At 34.5% G+C, this 21452-nt stretch overlaps 1 protein-coding gene across 4 annotated transcripts in view; it reads right to left on the reverse strand.

Annotated features, from left to right (window-relative positions):
* Window positions 1-21452, reverse strand: part of LOC143224733 (extracellular serine/threonine protein CG31145-like) — a 65537-nt gene that overhangs the window by 24300 nt on the left and 19785 nt on the right. For all 4 annotated transcript variants that reach the window (XM_076452996.1, XM_076452998.1, XM_076452995.1 and 1 more), the window contains exons 2-3: window positions 10794-11550; window positions 9560-9687 (exon numbers count right to left, since the gene is read on the reverse strand). In XM_076452996.1, coding sequence (XP_076309111.1) covers window positions 9560-9687; window positions 10794-11248 — 583 coding nt within the window. In that variant the 5' untranslated portion in view covers window positions 11249-11550. The remainder of the gene's footprint in view (window positions 1-9559; window positions 9688-10793; window positions 11551-21452) is intronic.

Here is a 21452-nt window from a genome sequence, read left to right on the forward strand (position 1 = left end):
GTTAACCATGTTAAGAGCTTTGTTTCTGTAGTACAAGTACGTTAATCATGTTAAGAGCTTTGTTTCTGTTGTACAAGTACGTTAATCATGTTACAGAGCTTTGTTTCTGTAGTACAAGTGCGTTAACCATGTTACAGAGCTTTGTTTCTGTTGTACAAGTACGTTATCCATGTTACAGAGCTTTGTTTCTGTAGTACAAGTACGTTAACCATGTTAAGAGCTTTGTTTCTGTAGTACAAGTACGTTAATCATGTTAAGAGCTTTGTTTCTGTTGTACAAGTACGTTAATCATGTTAAGAGCTTTGTTTCTGTAGTACAAGTACGTTAACCATGTTACAGAGCTTTGTTTCTGTTGTACAAGTACGTTAACCATGTTACAGAGCTTTGTTTCTGTTGTACAAGTACGTTAACCATGTTACAGAGCTTTGTTTCTGTAGTACAAGTACGTTAACCATGTTAAGAGCTTTGTTTCTGTAGTACAAGTACGTTAACCATGTTAAGAGCTTTGTTTCTGTAGTACAAGTACGTTAATCATGTTAAGAGCTTTGTTTCTGTTGTACAAGTACGTTAACCATGTTACAGAGCTTTGTTTCTGTTGTACAAGTACGTTAACCATGTTAAGAGCTTTGTTTTTGTAGTACAAGTACGTTAACCATGTTAAGAGCTTTGTTTCTGTAGTACAAGTACGTTAATCATGTTAAGAGCTTTGTTTCTGTAGTACAAGTACGTTAATCGTGTTAAGAGCTTTGTTTCTGTTGTACAAGTACGTTAACCATGTTAAGAGCTTTGTTTCTGTAGTACAAGTACGTTAATCATGTTAAGAGCTTTGTTTCTGTACTACAAGTACGTTAACCATGTTACAGAGCTTTGTTTTTGTAGTACAAGTACGTTAACCATGTTACAGAGCTTTGTTTCTGTAGTACAAATTACGTTAACCATGTTACAGAGCTTTGTTTTTTGTAGTACAAGTACGTTAACCATGTTACAGAGCTTTGTTTCTGTAGTACAAGTACGTTAATCATGTTAAGAGCTTTGTTTCTGTAGTACAAATACGTTAACCATGTTACAGAGCTTTGTTTCTGTAGTACAAGTACGTTAATCATGTTACAGAGCTTTGTTTCTGTAGTACAAGTACGTTAACCATGTTAAGAGCTTTGTTTCTGTAGTACAAGTACGTTAATCATGTTAAGAGCTTTGTTTCTGTAGTACAAGTACGTTAACCATGTTACAGAGCTTTGTTTCTGTTGTACAAGTACGTTAACCATGTTACAGAGCTTTGTTTCTGTAGTACAAGTACGTTAACCATGTTAAGAGCTTTGTTTCTGTTGTACAAGTACGTTAACCATGTTACAGAGCTTTGTTTCTGTAGTACAAGTACGTTAACCATGTTACAGAGCTTTGTTTCTGTTGTACAAGTACGTTAATCATGTTAAGAGCTTTGTTTCTGTTGTACAAGTACGTTAACCATGTTACAGAGCTTTGTTTCTGTAGTACAAGTACGTTAACCATGTTAAGAGCTTTGTTTCTGTTGTAGAAGTACGTTAACCATGTTAAGAGCTTTGTTTCTGTAGTACAAGTACGTTAACCATGTTAAGAGCTTTGTTTCTGTAGTACAAGTACGTTAACCATGTTAAGAGCTTTGTTTCTGTAGTACAAGTACGTTAATCATGTTAAGAGCTTTGTTTCTGTTGTACAAGTACGTTAACCATGTTACAGAGCTTTTTTTCTGTTGTACAAGTACGTTAACCATGTTAAGAGCTTTGTTTCTGTAGTACAAGTACGTTAATCATGTTAAGAGCTTTGTTTCTGTTGTACAAGTACGTTAACCATGTTACAGAGCTTTGTTTCTGTTGTACAACTACGTTAACCATGTTAAGAGCTTTGTTTCTGTAGTACAAATTACGTTAACCATGTTAAGAGCTTTGTTTCTGTAGTACAAGTACGTTAATCATGTTAAGAGCTTTGTTTCTGTTGTACAAGTACGTTAATCATGTTACAGAGCTTTGTTTCTGTAGTACAAGTACGTTAACCATGTTACAGAGCTTTGTTTCTGTTGTACAAGTACGTTAACCATGTTACAGAGCTTTGTTTCTGTAGTACAAGTACGTTAACCATGTTAAGAGCTTTGTTTCTGTAGTACAAGTACGTTAATCATGTTAAGAGCTTTGTTTCTGTTGTACAAGTACGTTAATCATGTTAAGAGCTTTGTTTCTGTAGTACAAGTACATTAACCATGTTAAGAGCTTTGTTTCTGTAGTACAAGTACGTTAACCATGTTAAGAGCTTTGTTTCTGTAGTACAAGTACCTAAATCATGTTAAGAGCTTTGTTTCTGTAATACAAGTACCTAAATCATGTTAAGAGCTTTGTTTGTGTTGTACAAGTACGTTAACCATGTTACAGAGCTTTGTTTCTGTTGTACAAGTACGTTAACCACGTTACTTTGTTTCTGTAGTACAAGTACGTTAACCATGTCACAGAGCTTTGTTTCTGTAGTGCAATTATGTTAACCATGTTAAGAGCTTTGTTTCTGTGGTACAAGTACATTAACCATGTTACAGAGCTTTGTTTCTGTAGTACAAGTACGTTAACCATGTTAAGAGCTTTGTTTCTGTAGTACAAGTACGTTAACCATGTTTAGAACTTTGTTTCTGTTGTACAAGTACATTAACCATGTTAAGAGCTTTGTTTCTGTGGTACAAGTACATTAACCATGTTAAAAGCTTTGTTTCTGTGGTACAAGTACATTAACCATGTTAAGAGCTTTGTTTCTGTGGTACAAGTACATTAACCATGTTACAGAGCTTTATTTCTGTAGTACAAGTACGTTAACCATGTTTAGAGCTTTGTTTCTGTAGTACAAGTACGTTAACCATGTTACAGAGCTTTGTTTCTGTAGTACAAGTACGTTAACCATGTTACAGAGCTTTGTTTCTGTAGTACAAGTACGTTAACCATGTTAAGAGCTTTGTTTCTGTGGTACAAGTACATTAACCATGTTACAGAGCTTTGTTTCTGTAGTACAAGTACATTAACCATGTTAAGAGCTTTGTTTCTGTAGTACAAGTACGTTAATCATGTTAAGAGCTTTGTTTCTGTAGTACAAGTACGTTAACCATGTTAAGAGCTTTGTTTCTGTAGTACAAGTACGTTAATCATGTTAAGAGCTTTGTTTCTGTAGTACAAGTACGTTAACCATGTTACAGAGCTTTGTTTCTCTAGTACAAGTACGTTAACCATGTTAAGAGCTTTGTTTCTGTAGTACAAGTACGTTAATCATGTTAAGAGCTTTGTTTCTGTAGTACAAGTACGTTAATCATGTTAAGAGCTTTGTTTCTGTAGTACAAGTACGTTAAACATGTTACAGAGCTTTGTTTCTGTTGTACAAGTACGTTAACTATGTTACAGAGCTTTGTTTCTGTAGTACAAGTACGTTAACCATGTTAAGAGCTTTGTTTCTGTAGTACAAGTACGTTAACCATGTTAAGAGCTTTGTTTCTGTAGTACAAGTACGTTAATCATGTTAAGAGCTTTGTTTCTGTTGTACAAGTACGTTAACCATGTTACAGAGCTTTGTTTCTGTTGTACAAGTACGTTAACCATGTTAAGAGCTTTGTTTCTGTAGTACAAGTACGTTAATCATGTTAAGAGCTTTGTTTCTGTTGTACAAGTACGTTAACCATGTTACAGAGCTTTGTTTCTGTTGTACAACTACGTTAACCATGTTAAGAGCTTTGTTTCTGTAGTACAAGTACGTTAACCATGTTAAGAGCTTTGTTTCTGTAGTACAAGTACGTTAATCATGTTAAGAGCTTTGTTTCTGTTGTACAAGTACGTTAATCATGTTACAGAGCTTTGTTTCTGTAGTACAAGTACGTTAACCATGTTACAGAGCTTTGTTTCTGTTGTACAAGTACGTTAACCATGTTTAGAGCTTTGTTTCTGTTGTACAAGTACATTAACCATGTTAAGAGCTTTGTTTCTGTGGTACAAGTACGTTAACCATGTTAAAAGCTTTGTTTCTGTGGTACAAGTACATTAACCATGTTACAGAGCTTTATTTCTGTAGTACAAGTACGTTAACATTGTTTAGAGCTTTGTTTCTGTTGTACAAGTACGTTAACCATGTTACAGAGCTTTGTTTCTGTAGTACAAGTACGTTAACCATGTTACAGAGCTTTGTTTCTGTTGTACAAGTACGTTAATCATGTTAAGAGCTTTGTTTCTGTAGTACAAGTACGTTAACCATGTTACAGAGCTTTGTTTCTGTTGTACAAGTACGTTAACCATGTTACAGAGCTTTGTTTCTGTAGTACAAGTACGTTAACCATGTTAAGAGCTTTGTTTCTGTAGTACAAGTACGTTAATCATGTTAAGAGCTTTGTTTCTGTTGTACAAGTACGTTAACCATGTTACAGAGCTTTGTTTCTGTTGTACAAGTACGTTAACCATGTTAAGAGCTTTGTTTTGTAGTACAAGTACGTTAACCATGTTAAGAGCTTTGTTTCTGTAGTACAAGTACGTTAATCATGTTAAGAGCTTTGTTTCTGTTGTACAAGTACGTTAATCATGTTACAGAGCTTTGTTTCTGTAGTACAAGTGCGTTAACCATGTTACAGAGCTTTGTTTCTGTTGTACAAGTACGTTATAAATGTTACAGAGCTTTGTTTCTGTAGTAAAAGTACGTTAACCATGTTAAGAGCTTTGTTTCTGTAGTACAAGTACGTTAATCATGTTAAGAGCTTTGTTTCTGTTGTACAAGTACGTTAATCATGTTAAGAGCTTTGTTTCTGTAGTACAAGCACGTTAACCATGTTACAGAGCTTTGTTTCTGTTGTACAAGTACGTTAACCATGTTACAGAGCTTTGTTTCTGTTGTACAAGTACGTTAACCATGTTACAGAGCTTTGTTTCTGTAGTACAAGTACGTTAACCATGTTAAGAGCTTTGTTTCTGTAGTACAAGTACGTTAACCATGTTAAGAGCTTTGTTTCTGTAGTACAAGTACGTTAATCATGTTAAGAGCTTTGTTTCTGTTGTACAAGTACGTTAACCATGTTACAGAGCTTTGTTTCTGTTGTACAAGTACGTTAACCATGTTAAGAGCTTTGTTTTTGTAGTACAAGTACGTTAACCATGTTAAGAGCTTTGTTTCTGTAGTACAAGTACGTTAATCATGTTAAGAGCTTTGTTTCTGTAGTACAAGTACGTTAATCGTGTTAAGAGCTTTGTTTCTGTTGTACAAGTACGTTAACCATGTTAAGAGCTTTGTTTCTGTAGTACAAGTACGTTAATCATGTTAAGAGCTTTGTTTCTGTAGTACAAGTACGTTAACCATGTTACAGAGCTTTGTTTTTGTAGTACAAGTACGTTAACCATGTTACAGAGCTTTGTTTCTGTAGTACAAGTACGTTAATCATGTTAAGAGCTTTGTTTCTGTAGTACAAGTACGTTAACCATGTTACAGAGCTTTGTTTCTGTAGTACAAGTACGTTAATCATGTTACAGAGCTTCGTTTCTGTAGTACAAGTACGTTAACCATGTTAAGAGCTTTGTTTCTGTAGTACAAGTACGTTAACCATGTTACAGAGCTTTGTTTCTGTAGTACAAGAACGTTAATCATGTTAAGAGCTTTGTTTCTGTAGTACAAGTACGTTAACCATGTTACAGAGCTTTGTTTCTGTTGTACAAGTACGTTAACCATGTTACAGAGCTTTGTTTCTGTTGTACAAGTACGTTAACCATGTTACAGAGCTTTGTTTCTGTAGTACAAGTACGTTAACCATGTTAAGAGCTTTGTTTCTCTAGTACAAGTACGTTAATCATGTTAAGAGCTTTGTTTCTGTTGTACAAGTACGTTAATCATGTTAAGAGCTTTGTTTCTGTAGTACAAGTACGTTAACCATGTTACAGAGCTTTGTTTCTGTTGTACAAGTACGTTAACCATGTTACAGAGCTTTGTTTCTGTAGTACAAGTACGTTAACCATGTTAAGAGCTTTGTTTCTGTAGTACAAGTACGTTAACCATGTTACAGAGCTTTGTTTCTGTTGTACAAGTACGTTAACCATGTTACAGAGCTTTGTTTCTGTAGTACAAGTACGTTAATCATGTTAAGAGCTTTGTTTCTGTACTACAAGTACGTTAACCATGTTAAGAGCTTTGTTTGTGTAGTACAAGTACGTTAATCATGTTAAGAGCTTTGTTTCTGTTGTACAAGTACGTTAACCATGTTACAGAGCTTTGTTTCTGTTGTACAAGTACGTTAATCATGTTAAGAGCTTTGTTTCTGTAGTACAAGTACGTTATTCATGTTAAGAGCTTTGTTTCTGTTGTACAAGTACGTTAACCATGTTACAGAGCTTTGTTTCTGTTGTACAAGTACGTTAACCATGTTAAGAGCTTTGTTTCTGTAGTACAAGTACGTTAACCATGTTACAGAGCTTTGTTTCTGTTGTACAAGTACGTTAACCATGTTACAGAGCTTTGTTTCTGTAGTACAAGTACGTTAACCATGTTAAGAGCTTTGTTTCTGTAGTACAAGTACGTTAATCATGTTAAGAGCTTTGTTTCTGTTGTACAAGTACGTTAATCATGTTAAGAGCTTTGTTTCTGTAGTACAAGTACGTTAACCATGTTAAGAGCTTTGTTTCTGTAGTACAAGTACGTTAACCATGTTAAGAGCTTTGTTTCTGTATTACAAGTACGTTAATCATGTTAAGAGCTTTGTTTCTGTTGTACAAGTACGTTAACCATGTTACAGAGCTTTGTTTCTGTAGTACAAGTACGTTAACCATGTTAAGAGCTTTGTTTCTGTAGTACAAGTACGTTAACCATGTTAAGAGCTTTGTTTCTGTAGTACAAGTACGTTAATCATGTTAAGAGCTTTGTTTCTGTTGTATAAGTACGTTAACCATGTTACAGAGCTTTGTTTCTGTTGTACAAGTACGTTAACCATGTTACAGAGCTTTGTTTCTGTTGTACAAGTACGTTAACCATGCTACAGAGCTTTGTTTCTGTAGTACAAGTACGTTAATCGTGTTAAGAGATTTGTTTCTGTTGTACAAGTACGTTAACCATGTTACAGAGCTTTGTTTCTGTTGTACAAGTACGTTAACCATGTTACAGAGCTTTGTTTCTGTTGTACAAGTACGTTAACCATGCTACAGAGCTTTGTTTCTGTAGTACAAGTACGTTAATCGTGTTAAGAGATTTGTTTCTGTTGTACAAGTACGTTAACCATGTTAAGAGCTTGGAAATGTCATGTAGAAGATCAGTAATTGTAACAATACCTACCAACGTGAACAATAGACATGGTAGCCATGTCATGTAGAAGATCAGTAATTGTAACAATACCTACCAACGTGAACAATAGACATGGTAGCCATGTCATGTAGAAGATCAGTAATTGTAACAATACCTACCAACGTGAACAATAGACATGGTAGAAATGTCATGTAGAAGATCAGTAATTGTAACAATACCTACCAACGTGAACAATAGACATGGTAGCCATGTCATGTAGAAGATCAGTAATTGTAACAATAACTAGCAACGTGAACAATAGACATGGTAGCCATGTCATGTAGAAGATCAGTAATTGTAACAATACCTACCAACGTGAACAATAGACATGGTAGCCATGTCATGTAGAAGATCAGTAATTGTAACAATACCTACCAACATGAACAATAGACATGGTAGCCATGTCATGTAGAAGATCAGTAATTGTAACAATACCTACCAACGTGAACAATAGACATGGTAGCCATGTCATGTAGAAGATCAGTAATTGTAACAATACCTACCAACGTGAACAATAGACATGGTAGCCATGTCATGTAGAAGATCAGTAATTGTAACAATACCTACCAACGTGAACAATAGACATGGTAGCCATGTCATGTAGAAGATCAGTAATTGTAACAATAGCTACCAACATGAACAATAGACATGGTAGCCATGTCATGTAGAAGATCAGTAATTGTAACAATACTTACCAACGTGAACAATAGACATGGTAGCCATGTCATGTAGAAGATCAGTAATTGTAACAATACCTACCAACGTGAACAATAGACATGGTAACCATGTCATGTAGAAGATCAGTAATTCTAACAATACCTACCAACGTGAACAATAGACATGGTAGCCATGTCATGTAGAAGATCAGTAATTGTAACAATACCTACCAACGTGAATAATAGACATGGTAGCCATGTCATGTAGAAGATCAGTAATTGTAACAATACCTGCCAACATGAACAATAGACATGGTAGAAATGTCATGTACAAAATCATTAATTGTAACAATAGACATAGTAGCCATGTCATGTAGAAGATCAGTAATTGTAACAATACCTACCAACGTGAACAATAGACATGGTAGCCATGTCATGTAGAAGATCAGTAATTGTAACAATACCTACCAACGTGAACAATAGACATGGTAGCCATGTCATGTAGAAGATCAGTAATTGTAACAATACCTACCAACGTGAACAATAGACATGGTAGAAATGTCATGTAGAAGATCAGTAATTGTAACAATACCTACCAACGTGAACAATAGACATGGTAGCCATGTCATGTAGAAGATTAGTAATTGTAACAGTACCTACCAACGTGAACAATAGACATGGTAGCCATGTCATGTAGAAGATCAGTAATTGTAACAATACCTACCAACGTGAACAATAGACATGGTAGCCATGTCATGTAGAAGATCAGTAATTGTAACAATACTTACCAACGTGAACAACAGACATGGTAGCCATGTCATGTAGAAGATCAGTAATTGTAACAATACCTACCAACGTGAACAATAGACATGGTAGCCATGTCATGTAGAAGATCAGTAATTCTAAAAATACCTACCAACGTGAACAATAGACATGGTAGAAATGTCATGTAGAAGATCAGTAATTGTAACAATACCTACCAACGTGAACAATAGACATGGTAGACATGTCATGTAGAAGATCAGTAATTGTAACAATACCTGCCAACATGAACAATAGACATGGTAGAAATGTCATGTAGAAGATCAGTAATTGTAACAATACCTAGCAACGTGAACAATAGACATGGTAGCCATGTCATGTAGAAGATCAGTAATTGTAACAATACCTGCCAACATGAACAATAGACATGGTAGAAATGTCATGTACAAAATCATTAATTGTAACAATAGACATGGTAGCTATGTCATGTAGAAGATCAGTAATTGTAACAATACCTACCAACGTGAACAATAGACATGGTAGCCATGTCATGTAGAAGATCAGTAATTGTAACAATACCTACCAACGTGAACAATGGACATGGTAGCCATGTCATGTAGAAGATCAGTAATTGTAACAATACCTACCAACATGAACAATAGACATGGTAGCCATGTCATGTAGAAGATCAGTAATTGTAACAATACCTACCAACGTGAACAATAGACATGGTAGCCATGTCATGTAGAAGATCAGTAATTGTAACAATACCTACCAACGTGAACAATAGACATGGTAGCCATGTCATGTAGAAGATCAGTAATTGTAACAATACCTACCAACGTGAACAATAGACATGGTAGCCATGTCATGTAGAAGATCATCTATAACTTTGTCTTCTTCCTTATACAATTCGTTCTGACTTATTCCAAGGTGAAAGATCTCCCAGTTTGAAAGATTTCTTCTACTATAAAGAAGAAAGCATTTTGTGTATTATATTAATATTAACCATTTAGTGAAGTTTTCTCTTCTGTTATCAAAAAATATTTTATTTTCTATATGAATATAAACGAGTTGGTAAAGTTTTTTCTACTATAGAACATTTGACTTACAGACTTCAGTCATGTTAAGAATAGGAAACTTTCAGCTTACCCATTCTGAACTCAGAATCGTAAATAAGTTAGATATGTGTATTTCACGTGGAATACCAAGTTATGTATTCATATTCTGATATAACAACATTTTGAAGAAGAAAGACTTGATATCCATTTGATTTTTGTAGTCAGAGTATTGGAAGTGAAGAGGTTGTGGTGTGTGAACCACAGATATCTAAACCTGGGTTGTAACTTTCCAAGTCTTTAGATTAGAAGTGAAGAGGTTGTGGTGTGTGAACCACAGATATATAAACCTGGGTTGTAACTTTCCAATTCTTTAATTTAGAAGTGAAGAAGTTGTGGTGTGTGAACCACAGATATCTAAACCTGGGTTGTAACTTTCTAAGTCTTTAGATTAGAAGTGAAGAGGTTGTGGTGTGTGAACCACAGATATCTAAACCTGGGTTGTAACTTTCTAAGTCTTTAGACTTGCCGCTGAACCATTGTGTTTGGGTTTTGGAATGAGACGGAAAGAGGATCTTGTTTTTGGGCCTACATTTTTGGGAGGGGGGTTGAGAAATTGCTTCGTGTATGTTTCGGGTTGATTGCTACAAATGCCTAAAACACCAACGCTCAGCAGAGCCACTTTCCGACTTCATTACTAGTTAACTAAAATATGAACTAATTAGCAACAAGCCATATGCGCATTTACCAAAACGTTTACCGCCCCAGACCCATAGTTTCGATAGTCATGGTGGGCACAGCACAGATAGCCCATTATGTAGCTTTGAGCTTACTTCCAAATAATCATTCATATAGCAAGTGTTACAGAATTTAATATATTACAGTTACATCACATTCAGAGACTATTAACAAACAATACTTAGATGTTTGCCGTCCGTTTTCTTATTATTTACCATCAACAAATTATTTCTTCAGTCAGTAGAAAATAAGAAAAAAAAACGAAAAAAAATCTTACTTGGGATTGATCCCTAGTAACTCCGCCAGTGTGGGATTGAACTTTTTTTGGCGTTTTCCTCTCCTGGTCCGTCGTACCTTTGGGGGTATTTTTGTCACTAGGTTTAACAGGTCAGAAAAATCATCTACTGCTTCGTCATGTGGCTTCACTTTCGTCTCTTCTAAACCTTTGGCTAATCTGAGACTTTCGTTGTCATACGACTCCTCTTCTTTGGTATTCGTCACGCTCGCGAAAGGACTTTTAACGGCAGATGCGGCCGTTCCTTCTCTTGAAATATTCACTTCTCCGTCTCTGTTGAGGAACCATTTGTTAAAATTGCTAGGGGTTAAGTCGTTAAGTTCACCTGAATAATTAACCCTGAGCCTTATCCTAGTTTCTCGCAGGTGAAATTCTATCAATACCACTACCATTGTTACAAGAACCACACCACCAACGATACGATGTTTTAACTTCATTTCACTGATGTCAGAAACCTAAGGATGTTCACACATTATCTTTATTACCAGTTTTGAGAGGGCTTTAAAACCTTGTCACCATCGAAGTAAAGCCAGTCTGTGTAAGAACAGCTTTTGCTGTGAGCAAAGCTCCAGTCTTTACAAGCTGAGCGATAGATACATCATTCTCGTGTGATGGTTTTCACAGTAACAAATCTCTACCTCATGGGGACATCATCCGCTCCATCCAGTCTTTTCTTACATTCGTGTAGAAAGATTTACAAACTCGAACTGCGCAAGTCTTTCCTCGTGCATCGTGCGTGCTACCAGAAAGACAAAAGACATTTGTATTGTTAATTCATAGTCAGTGTTAATTACACCATTAACCATAAGGACACATCAATAGTTTTATTTACACCATTAACCATAAGGACACATCACTAGTTTTATATACACCATTAACCATAAGGACACATCAATAGTTTTATTTACACCATTAACCATAAGGACACATCACTAGTTTTATATACACCATTAACCATAAGGACACATCAATAGTTTTATTTACACCATTAACCATAAGGACACATCAATAGTTTTATATACACCATTAACCATAAGGACACATGAATAGTTTTATTTACACCATTAACCATAAGGACACATCAGTAGTCTTATATACACCATTAACCATAAGGACACATCAGTAGTTTTATATACACCATTAACCATAAGGACACATCAATAGTTTTATTTACACCATTAACCATAAGGACACATCAATAGTTTTATTTACACCATTAACCATAGGGACACATCAATAGTTTTATATACACCATTAACCATAAGGACACATCAGTAGTTTTATTTACACCATTAACCATAAGGACACATCAATAGTTTTATTTACACCATTAACCATTAGGACACATCAGTAGTTTTCTATACACCATTAACCATAAGGACACATGAATAGTTTTATTTACACCATTAACCATAAGGACACATCAATAGTTTTATTTACACCATTAACCATAAGGACACATCAATAGTTTTATGTACACCATTAACCATAAGGACACATCAGTAGTTTTATTTACAACATTAACCATAAGGACACATCAATAGTTTTATTTACACCATTAACCATAAGGACACATCAGTAGTTTTATATACATCATTAACCATAAGGACACATCAATAGTTTTATTTACACCATTAACCATTAGGACACATCAGTAGTTTTCTATACACCATTAACCATAAGGACACATGAATAGTTTTATTTACACCATTATCCATAAGGACACATCAATAGTTTTATTTACACCATTAACCATAAGGACACATCAATAGTTTTATTTACACCATTAACCATGGGACACATCAATAGTTTTATTTACACCATTAACCATAAGGACACATCAATAGTTTTATTTACACCATTAACCATAAGGACACATCAATAGTTTTATTTACACCATTAACCATAAGGACACATCAATAGTTTTATTTACACCATTAACCATAAGGACACATCAATAGTTTTATTTACACCATTAACCATAAGGACACATAAATAGTTTTATTTACACCATTAACCATAAGGACACATCAATAGTTTTATATACACCATTAACCATAAGGACACATCAGTAGTTTTATTTACACCATTAACCATAACGACACATCAATAGTTTTATTTACACCATTAACCATAAGGACACATCAGTAGTTTTATATACACCATTAACCATAAGGACACATCAGTAGTTTTATATACACCATTAACCATAAGGACACATCAATAGTTTTATTTACACCATTAACCATTAGGACACATCAGTAGTTTTCTATACACCATTAACCATAAGGACACATGAATAGTTTTATTTACACCATTAACCATAAGGACACATCAATAGTTTTATTTACACCATTAACCATAAGGACACATTAATAGTTTTATTTACACCATTAACCATAAGGACACATCAATAGTTTTATTTACACCATTAACCATAAGGACACATCAATAGTTTTATTTACACCATTAACCATAAGGACACATCAATAGTTTTATTTACACCATTAACCATAAGGACGCATCAATAGTTTTATTTACACAATTAACCATAAGGACACATCAATAGTTTTATTTACACTATTAACCATAAGGACACATCAATAGTTTTATTTACATCATTAACCATAAGGACACATCAATAGTTTTATTTACACCATTAACCATTAGGACACATCAGTAGTTTTCTATACACCATTAACCATAAGGACACATCAATAGTTTTATTTACACCATTAACCGTAAGGACACATCAGTAGTTTTATATACATCATTAACCATAAGGACACATCAATAGTTTTATTTACACCATTAACCATAAGGACACATCAATAGTTTTATTTACACCATTAACCATAAGGACACATCAATAGTTTTATTTACACCATTAACCATAAGGACACATCAATAGTTTTATTTACACCATTAACCATAAGGACACATCAATAGTTTTATTTACACCATTAACCATAAGGACACATCAATAGTTTTATTTACACCATTAACCATAAGGACACATCAATAGTTCTATTTATACAATTAACCATAAGGACACATCAATAGTTTTATTTACACTATTAAGCATAAGGACACATCAATAGTTTTATTTACATCATTAACAATAAGGACACATCAATAGTTTTGTTTACACCATGAACCATAAGGACACATCAGTAGTTTTCTATACACCATTAACCATAAGGACACATCAATAGTTTTATTTACACCATTAAATATAAGGACACATCAATAGTTTTATTTACACCATTAACCGTAAGGACACATCAGTTGTATTATATACACCATTAACCATAAGGACACATCAATAGTTTTATTTACACCATTAACCATAAGGACACATCAATAGTTTTATTTACACCATTAACTATAAGGACACATCAATAGTTTTATTTACACCATTAACCATAAGGACACATCAGTAGTTTTATATACACCATTAACCATAAGGACACATCAATAGTTTTATTTACATCATTAACCATAAGGACACATCAATAGTTTTATTTACATCATTAACCATAAGGACACATCAATAGTTTTATTTACACCATTAAACAGAAAAATATTTTATATCAGTTTTATTTACACCATTAAACAGAAAAAATATTTTATATCAATTTTATTTACACAATTAACAATGAAGATGCATCATATAAATGTTATTTATACCATTAACCAGAAGAATAAATCACACAGAAATTTAAACTTATCCGAAAGTAATTTTAGTTTGGTTTGAATTTCGCGCAAAGCCACACGAGGGCTGTCTGCGCTAGCCGTCCCTAATTTAGTAGTGTAAGGTTAGAGGGAAGGCAGCTAGTTATTACCATTCACCGCCAACTCTTGGCTACTCTTTTTCCAACGAATAGTGCAATTGAACGTCACATTATAACGCCCCCATCGGTGAAAGGGCGAGCACGTTTGGTTCGACAAGTATTTGAATGCGTGACCCTCTGATTAAGAGTCTAGTGTCTTAACTACCTGTCCATGCCGGGTCAGTAATCGTGGTATTTATAATTATAGTTTTACGATAAACAGATAGATAAATTTGTTCTACCCAGAGCCACAGATAACAACGTTATTAACCAAAAGTACTATCAGGAAGGTGAGAGCAAATTTAACTTTAAAATATTCGCTTACATTTTTGATATACAAAAACAATTAAAATACAAAACGTTCTATGGAAATACCTTGGTTACAAAACTATTTGATTTAAGCGTTTTTGATTAACAATGATGCGAAACAAGAGATATAATTACTGTTTGATTTGCTAATTGACTTTTGGCGCAAAACGCTATGTTTCAAGTAGTCTTTTAAACCGATGTGAAATGCTGGAATAATTTGGTTTTCACTTCGTTGTGTCTACAATTTTAAAAATGTCTAAACTTTATCTCATTATGTTGTTAACAATAAGTGCTAAAAGCTTAATTAAGAAATTGGGTAAATTTATTATCCTTTTTTTTATTTATTAAACTTAATTTAATAATAGCCTAACGACGAATATTATCCTAATCGCCAAGTTCTTGACACGATCGTACCTGAAAAAGACACACATGGTAACAAATTAGTCAACTTTGAAGTTAACAAGAATTGCCGGCATGAAACCTAAGGTCTAACTTATAATTACTCACAAAAAGTATTTCCAACACTAGAATTAGTGACTTTATTACGACTCTTTTGTTTGTTTTTCCCATTACATATAATTTAATCAATATATTTGATCTTCCCCACCAAAGGCGGACGGAGGCTATGCTTTCATCTCTTTGTTTCTTTGTGAGTGTGTGCTTTTCAGCAAGAATTCTCATAAACAGCTGAATGGATTTAGACGAAAATTGGTATATATTTGAACTATGACCCAACGTAGAATTGTTTAGTTTTGGAAGGTCAAAGTCAAAGCCAGGGACCCATTGGTTTTACACTATATTTGCTCTATAACTTAGTAAAAAATGATCCCATTTTGATGAAAGTTGGCGGATTTATGCAGTATAGTATTCTTAACCGAGCTGCGAAAAAAAGTTCGCATCTATTGAAAACGACGGACATGCGGACAAAATTTCATATTTTATGAGGGCCAAGTATGATCAGTGTTGTGTGGCAGGGTTATGTATGCCCCTCTAATTCAGAACTGTTTGATATTTTCCCATTACAAAAGACTTAACCAAGCGTTTCATTATAGTTTTCTTTTGTTTTATACAATTATAAGTGATTTAATGGATAATTTAATTCGTTCTTTAGAGGGTCAGCGAAAATTTTACGATCTTACAACGCTAAAATTCGAGATTTGATTCTCGTGGACAAAATGAAGGTTATCCCTTGTGTAGCTTTGTGCTAAAACAGACAAACTGTAATTTCATGATAAATTTCTTTGGTTTCAATCCATTACAAAGATTTGCATTGTTTGTTTTTAAGTGAAAAGCTACATAACAGGTTCTCTGTTCTGTGACAGCCATGAGTCTAGAAACCCAGTTCCTAGGGTAGTAATACTGCTGAGCCACTGGGGTACTATTGAAAAGATCCTAACCAATAAATTAATAACAACATTAATTTATTCCATCAAAATTACCCAACGAAATTAAGAGTGAACACAAATGCGACGTTTTTAATCTAAACTAATATTGTGGACACTAGTCCTAATTAGGTTAAATTAACATTGTGAATATTAACCCTAGTTAAGTTAAACTAACATTGTGGGTACTAGCCCTAGTTAGGTTAAATTAACATTGTGGATACTAACCCTAGTTAGGTTAAAATAACATTGTGGGTACTAGCTCTAGTTAGGTTAAACTAACATAGTGGAAGGTTTTATTTTTGTTTTTAACTCTTAATATATGGCACAAAGTGTCTGAAAAGGAATTACGTCCTCCAAATGCATTTTTTTTAATTATTAAACGGACATAACTGATAATTAGAGGAAACTATACTTTGTCAAAAGTTTTAAAAACTAATTATTCGTGTGTTTTTTTTTTATAGTAAAGCCACATTGGGCTATCTGCTCAGCCTACCCAGTGGGATCGAACCCCCCATTCTAGCATTGTAAACCCGTAGACTTACCGCTGTACTAGCGGGTTGATTGATTATTCGTCGCTTGCTTTTTCTTTTCTCAGAACAAAACCAAATGAACCCATTCTGCTCGGTTCATGGCGAGGAATTGAACCCAGGATTTTAGCATTATGAGTCTTTAAACTTACTGCTGTTCCAGCAGGTGAACAAATTTAGTAATTGTAAATTTTGAAACCAGCAACAAATATTTCTCTAGAATAAAAAAATTAAAACAAAAATATGAGTAAGTAACAACATGACATACACTTTTCAAATTTTTCTTTAGCCGAAATCTTGAATCTATTTATATGTAAGGCTAATTGTTCTTTGCTCACTACGGGTATTGAAATCCGGTTTCCAGCGATGCGAGTTCTTAAACATATGAATATGCTACTGGGATTACATCAAAGGATAACACAAAGATTACATCAGAAATATTTATATATTATATGAACAGTGTTCTTCAGGCTATCAAATAGTTGTGTTTCATTGGTAAATTATCATTTTGTTCCAGGACAGAGCTTGTGTTTCATTGGTAGATTATCATTTTGTTCCAGGACAGAGCTTGTGTTTCATTGGTAAATTATCATTTTGTTCCAGGACAGAGCTTGTGTTTCATTGGTAGATTATCATTTTGTTCCAGGACAGAGCTTGTGTTTCATTGGTAGATTATCATTTCGTTCCAGGACAGAGCTTGTGTTTCATTGGTAGATTATCATTTCGTTCCAGGACAGAGCTTGTGTTTCATTGGTAAGTTATCATTTCGTTCCAGGACAGAGCTTGTGTTTCATTGGTAAGTTATCATTTTGTTCCAGGACAGAGCTTGTGTTCCATTGGTAAGTTATCATTTCGTTCCAGGACAGAGCTTGTGTTTCATTGGTAAGTTATCATTTCGTTCCAGGACAGAGCTTGTGTTTCATTGGTAGATTATCATTTTGTTCCAGGACAGAGCTTGTGTTTCATTGGTAAGTTATCATTTCGTTCCAGGACAGAGCTTGTGTTTCATTGGTAAGTTATCATTTCGTTCCAGGACAGAGCTTGTGTTTCATTGGTAGATTATCATTTTGTTCCAGGACAGAGCTTGTGTTTCATTGGTAAGTTATCATTTCGTTCCAGGACAGAGCTTGTGTTTCATTGGTAAGTTATCATTTCGTTCCAGGACAGAGCTTGTGTTTCATTGGTAGATTATCATTTTGTTCCAGGACAGAGCTTGTGTTTCATTGGTAAGTTATCATTTCGTTCCAGGACAGAGCTTGTGTTTCATTGGTAAGTTATCATTTCATTCAAGGACAGAGCTTGTGTTTCATTGGTAAGTTATCATTTCATTCAAGGACAGAGCTTGTGTTTCATTGGTAAATTATATTTTCGTTCCAGGACAGAGCTTGTGTTTCATTGGATAATTCACAGATTCTCATGTTATTCGTATAACATCCAATTTTTATACTACAACATTTTATTTGCATGCCATTCAGTTGTTACACATCAAAGTCTCCACTTACTTTGGTTCACATTTTACGTCAAATTCCCGTGAAAATATTTCAGTTGCTTGTAACAAATAACTCGATTTTTTGGAAATGAAGCTAAAACGGTGTTTTTTGTGTCGCTGACATGTTTTCTTTATATTCCCAGCCTTTAGTTTAACATGTAGTTGCTTTGTTTGCATAACGTACCACAGGCCATCTCGGTTTCTATTTTTTGGTAGACCAAGTAAGGTAGTAGCAAAGTCACAATAGGGGCGAGGCACGCAAGAATGAGGCATTCAAAGTGAGCCGAGAGAAATATTCCCAACGAGTCATAAACTGAGTTCACATAGACCACTAGACGGCTGCATGCTGAGAAAGTTACAATTTGTGACGCTTGTGGCGCCACCTGTGGCTCTGTTCACACTTCACGTAATTAAGTCTATTGTTGAAGTTGGTATTGTGAGTGACTGTGAAAATTGTGGTATGTAGTTCGAATCCGTCTAACAGCTCAAACTTCGACAGTGATTGCACCGCCGAGATTTACACTCAAAGCGAAACTGGTGCTTCGTTAGATGAGTATACAGCTTGTATGAGACTAGTCAAAAGGGTTCATTAATTATGACAGCCTCGGTCTGAGTTAGCAAGTGTGAAAAAAACCCACAAAATCTATCTTTGTTTTTTAGTAAACTAAAAATAAGTGAAGTTATCTAGACAGATGAGTTTCGTCTAAAACTTGACTAGAAGATTTATAACAAAATAAATTACTATTATTTATTTGTAAATATCTTTGCCACAGTCATACATTCAGATAGATATCCGTAACTTAAATACATTTCTAGATTTCGTTGGCTGAAACTGTGGTGACAACTGGATCACTTTTTTGGTTAAAGACTATTCGGTTTGCTGCTTGTTTAATTAAAACCGATTTGATAATCATTGATTGCCAGATTTATCTAAAACAGTTTTAATATTTCAGGTTTTGGCTCAAATTGTGCAACTGGATGTATAAAAATGACAAAACAAATCTGTAGCAGTCGTATAAAGGGTTGAGTTCGTTTATGCATATTAATGTAAGTCGTGTGAGAATCCAGTCGATATACAGTGTGGTGGAACGGATTGTATCAGAAATACATTTAGACATTATATGGCATTCGTAGGTAGTGTGATTCCACTGACATTTGATCGCTTTTTAGGACATTATTTAACAACCCCTTTTGGCGTAAAATATTCATAGATGTAAATCATAAAAATGTATTTAGGTCGTAGATTTAGAATTTCGAAGTAAGTGGTTAAAGCTGTCCATGTACTCCAGGCAACAGTATACAACACAATAAAGAAGGATCTTTGTCTGAAAAAGCGACATAACTCACGTTTACACAAGCTTCTTAAACGAATGTTTGCCCCATCCTTGCATTCCCTAAGTACTAAGAGATAAAGTAGGTATCCATGATATTTCTTGTAAAGAATGACATATCAAGTCAATGGATACTAAGTATATGGATTTCTTGTGACTATATTTGATTACTTTAATTTTGCGCAAAACTGTTTGAGGGCTAGCTGGTTCTTATCTTCTAACTGTGAAGTGATAAACTGTAGAGAAACCAGTCAACATCACTCACCACTATAGAATAGAGGGATTGACCATCACATTATAAAATTCTCTTGGTTGAGAGGGCGAGCATGTACGGTAATGTTATCCAAATCTACGACCCGCAAATTGCAAACCGAGTATTAGGACATGCCAAATATAGTTGAAACTTGGAAACAATCCATCATTCTTACACACTAAGTGACTTATGGAGAGCAACAAGGAGAAGGGGTTCGCTTAGACACGAAAGTCTTACGGTGGGTCGTTTTGCAATGGAAAAAATGATACACCCTCGAAATTCAACAATAAAAATAAAAATTGCGAGAGGTAGCGTTTCCTACACTTCATCAGTGGTTTATGCGTCAGTTATTAACTGACTAAATTATTACAAGTATTAGTTCATCTTTGCGATTCTGAAACGTTTCTGTATTTCACTTTTTTTTTAAAGTGAAGTAAAAAGTTTTCAAATGGTTCGCGAGTTTCAGAAGAAAATTCAAGTTATGAATTAGTATAAAGAGTAAATATTTAAACAGTAATATATGAAGTTGAATTCATATCAATTCAATAAAGTTACAGCTATAAAGTCTGTCAGTGGAACAGCGTTAAGTCTGTGGTTTGTTTGTTTGATTTTGGATTTCGCGCAAAGCTCCACGAGGACTATCTGCGCTAGCCGTCCCTCATTTAGCAGTGTAGGACTGGAGAGAAGGCAGCTAGTCATCACCACCCACTGCCAACTCTTTGGCTACTTTTTCACCACCGAATAGTGGGATTGACCGTCACATTATGATGCACCCATGACTAAAATGGCGCACATGTTTGGTGTGACAGGGATTGGAACCCAGGACTCTCAGATTACGAGTCGAGCATCCTACGTCTATGGATTTACAACGCTAAAGTCCGTGGTTTCATTCCCCTCAGTGGACACAGAAATTAGCCAGGTGTGGCTTTGCTATAAGAAAAACACACACACACACACACACAACAGAAAGTTAAGTGATTTAAAAATGAACTAGTGACATATACACAAAGTAAATTATATGTGTACGAAGAAAAAACTTTAAATCAAGATTTATGGACGTAAATTAATTGTTCAAGTATTAAAACCAGTTAAAATAAAGTAAATTTCAAAAGCTCAAGCCCTCGTTTTTGAAACTGTTTAGGCTACTTATAAAACTTCGTACTGCGTTAGAACTTGTTTCTACTAAACGCTTATCAGTGGCTCAGAGACAAATTGTAAAACTCACAACTCTAAAACTCAGGTATTGATTCTTGTGGTGGGGAAAACACGGATAGTCTATTCTAGAGATATACGTTTAAAGAAAACAAATCCTTATCAAACTTCTTATTGTGTAAAAATGTACACTATATCTCTTGTTTTAACACATTAATATACAGTATTTCTCATGTTTTAACACCTTAATGTACAGTATTTCTCATGTTTTAACACCTTAATGTACAGTATTTCTCAAGTTTTAACACATCAATGTACAGCATTTCTCAAGTTTTAACACGTTAATGTACAGTATTTCTCAA

Source organism: Tachypleus tridentatus, chromosome 9 (genome assembly GCF_004210375.1).
Source record: "Tachypleus tridentatus isolate NWPU-2018 chromosome 9, ASM421037v1, whole genome shotgun sequence".
Classification (NCBI taxonomy): domain Eukaryota; kingdom Metazoa; phylum Arthropoda; class Merostomata; order Xiphosura; family Limulidae; genus Tachypleus; species Tachypleus tridentatus.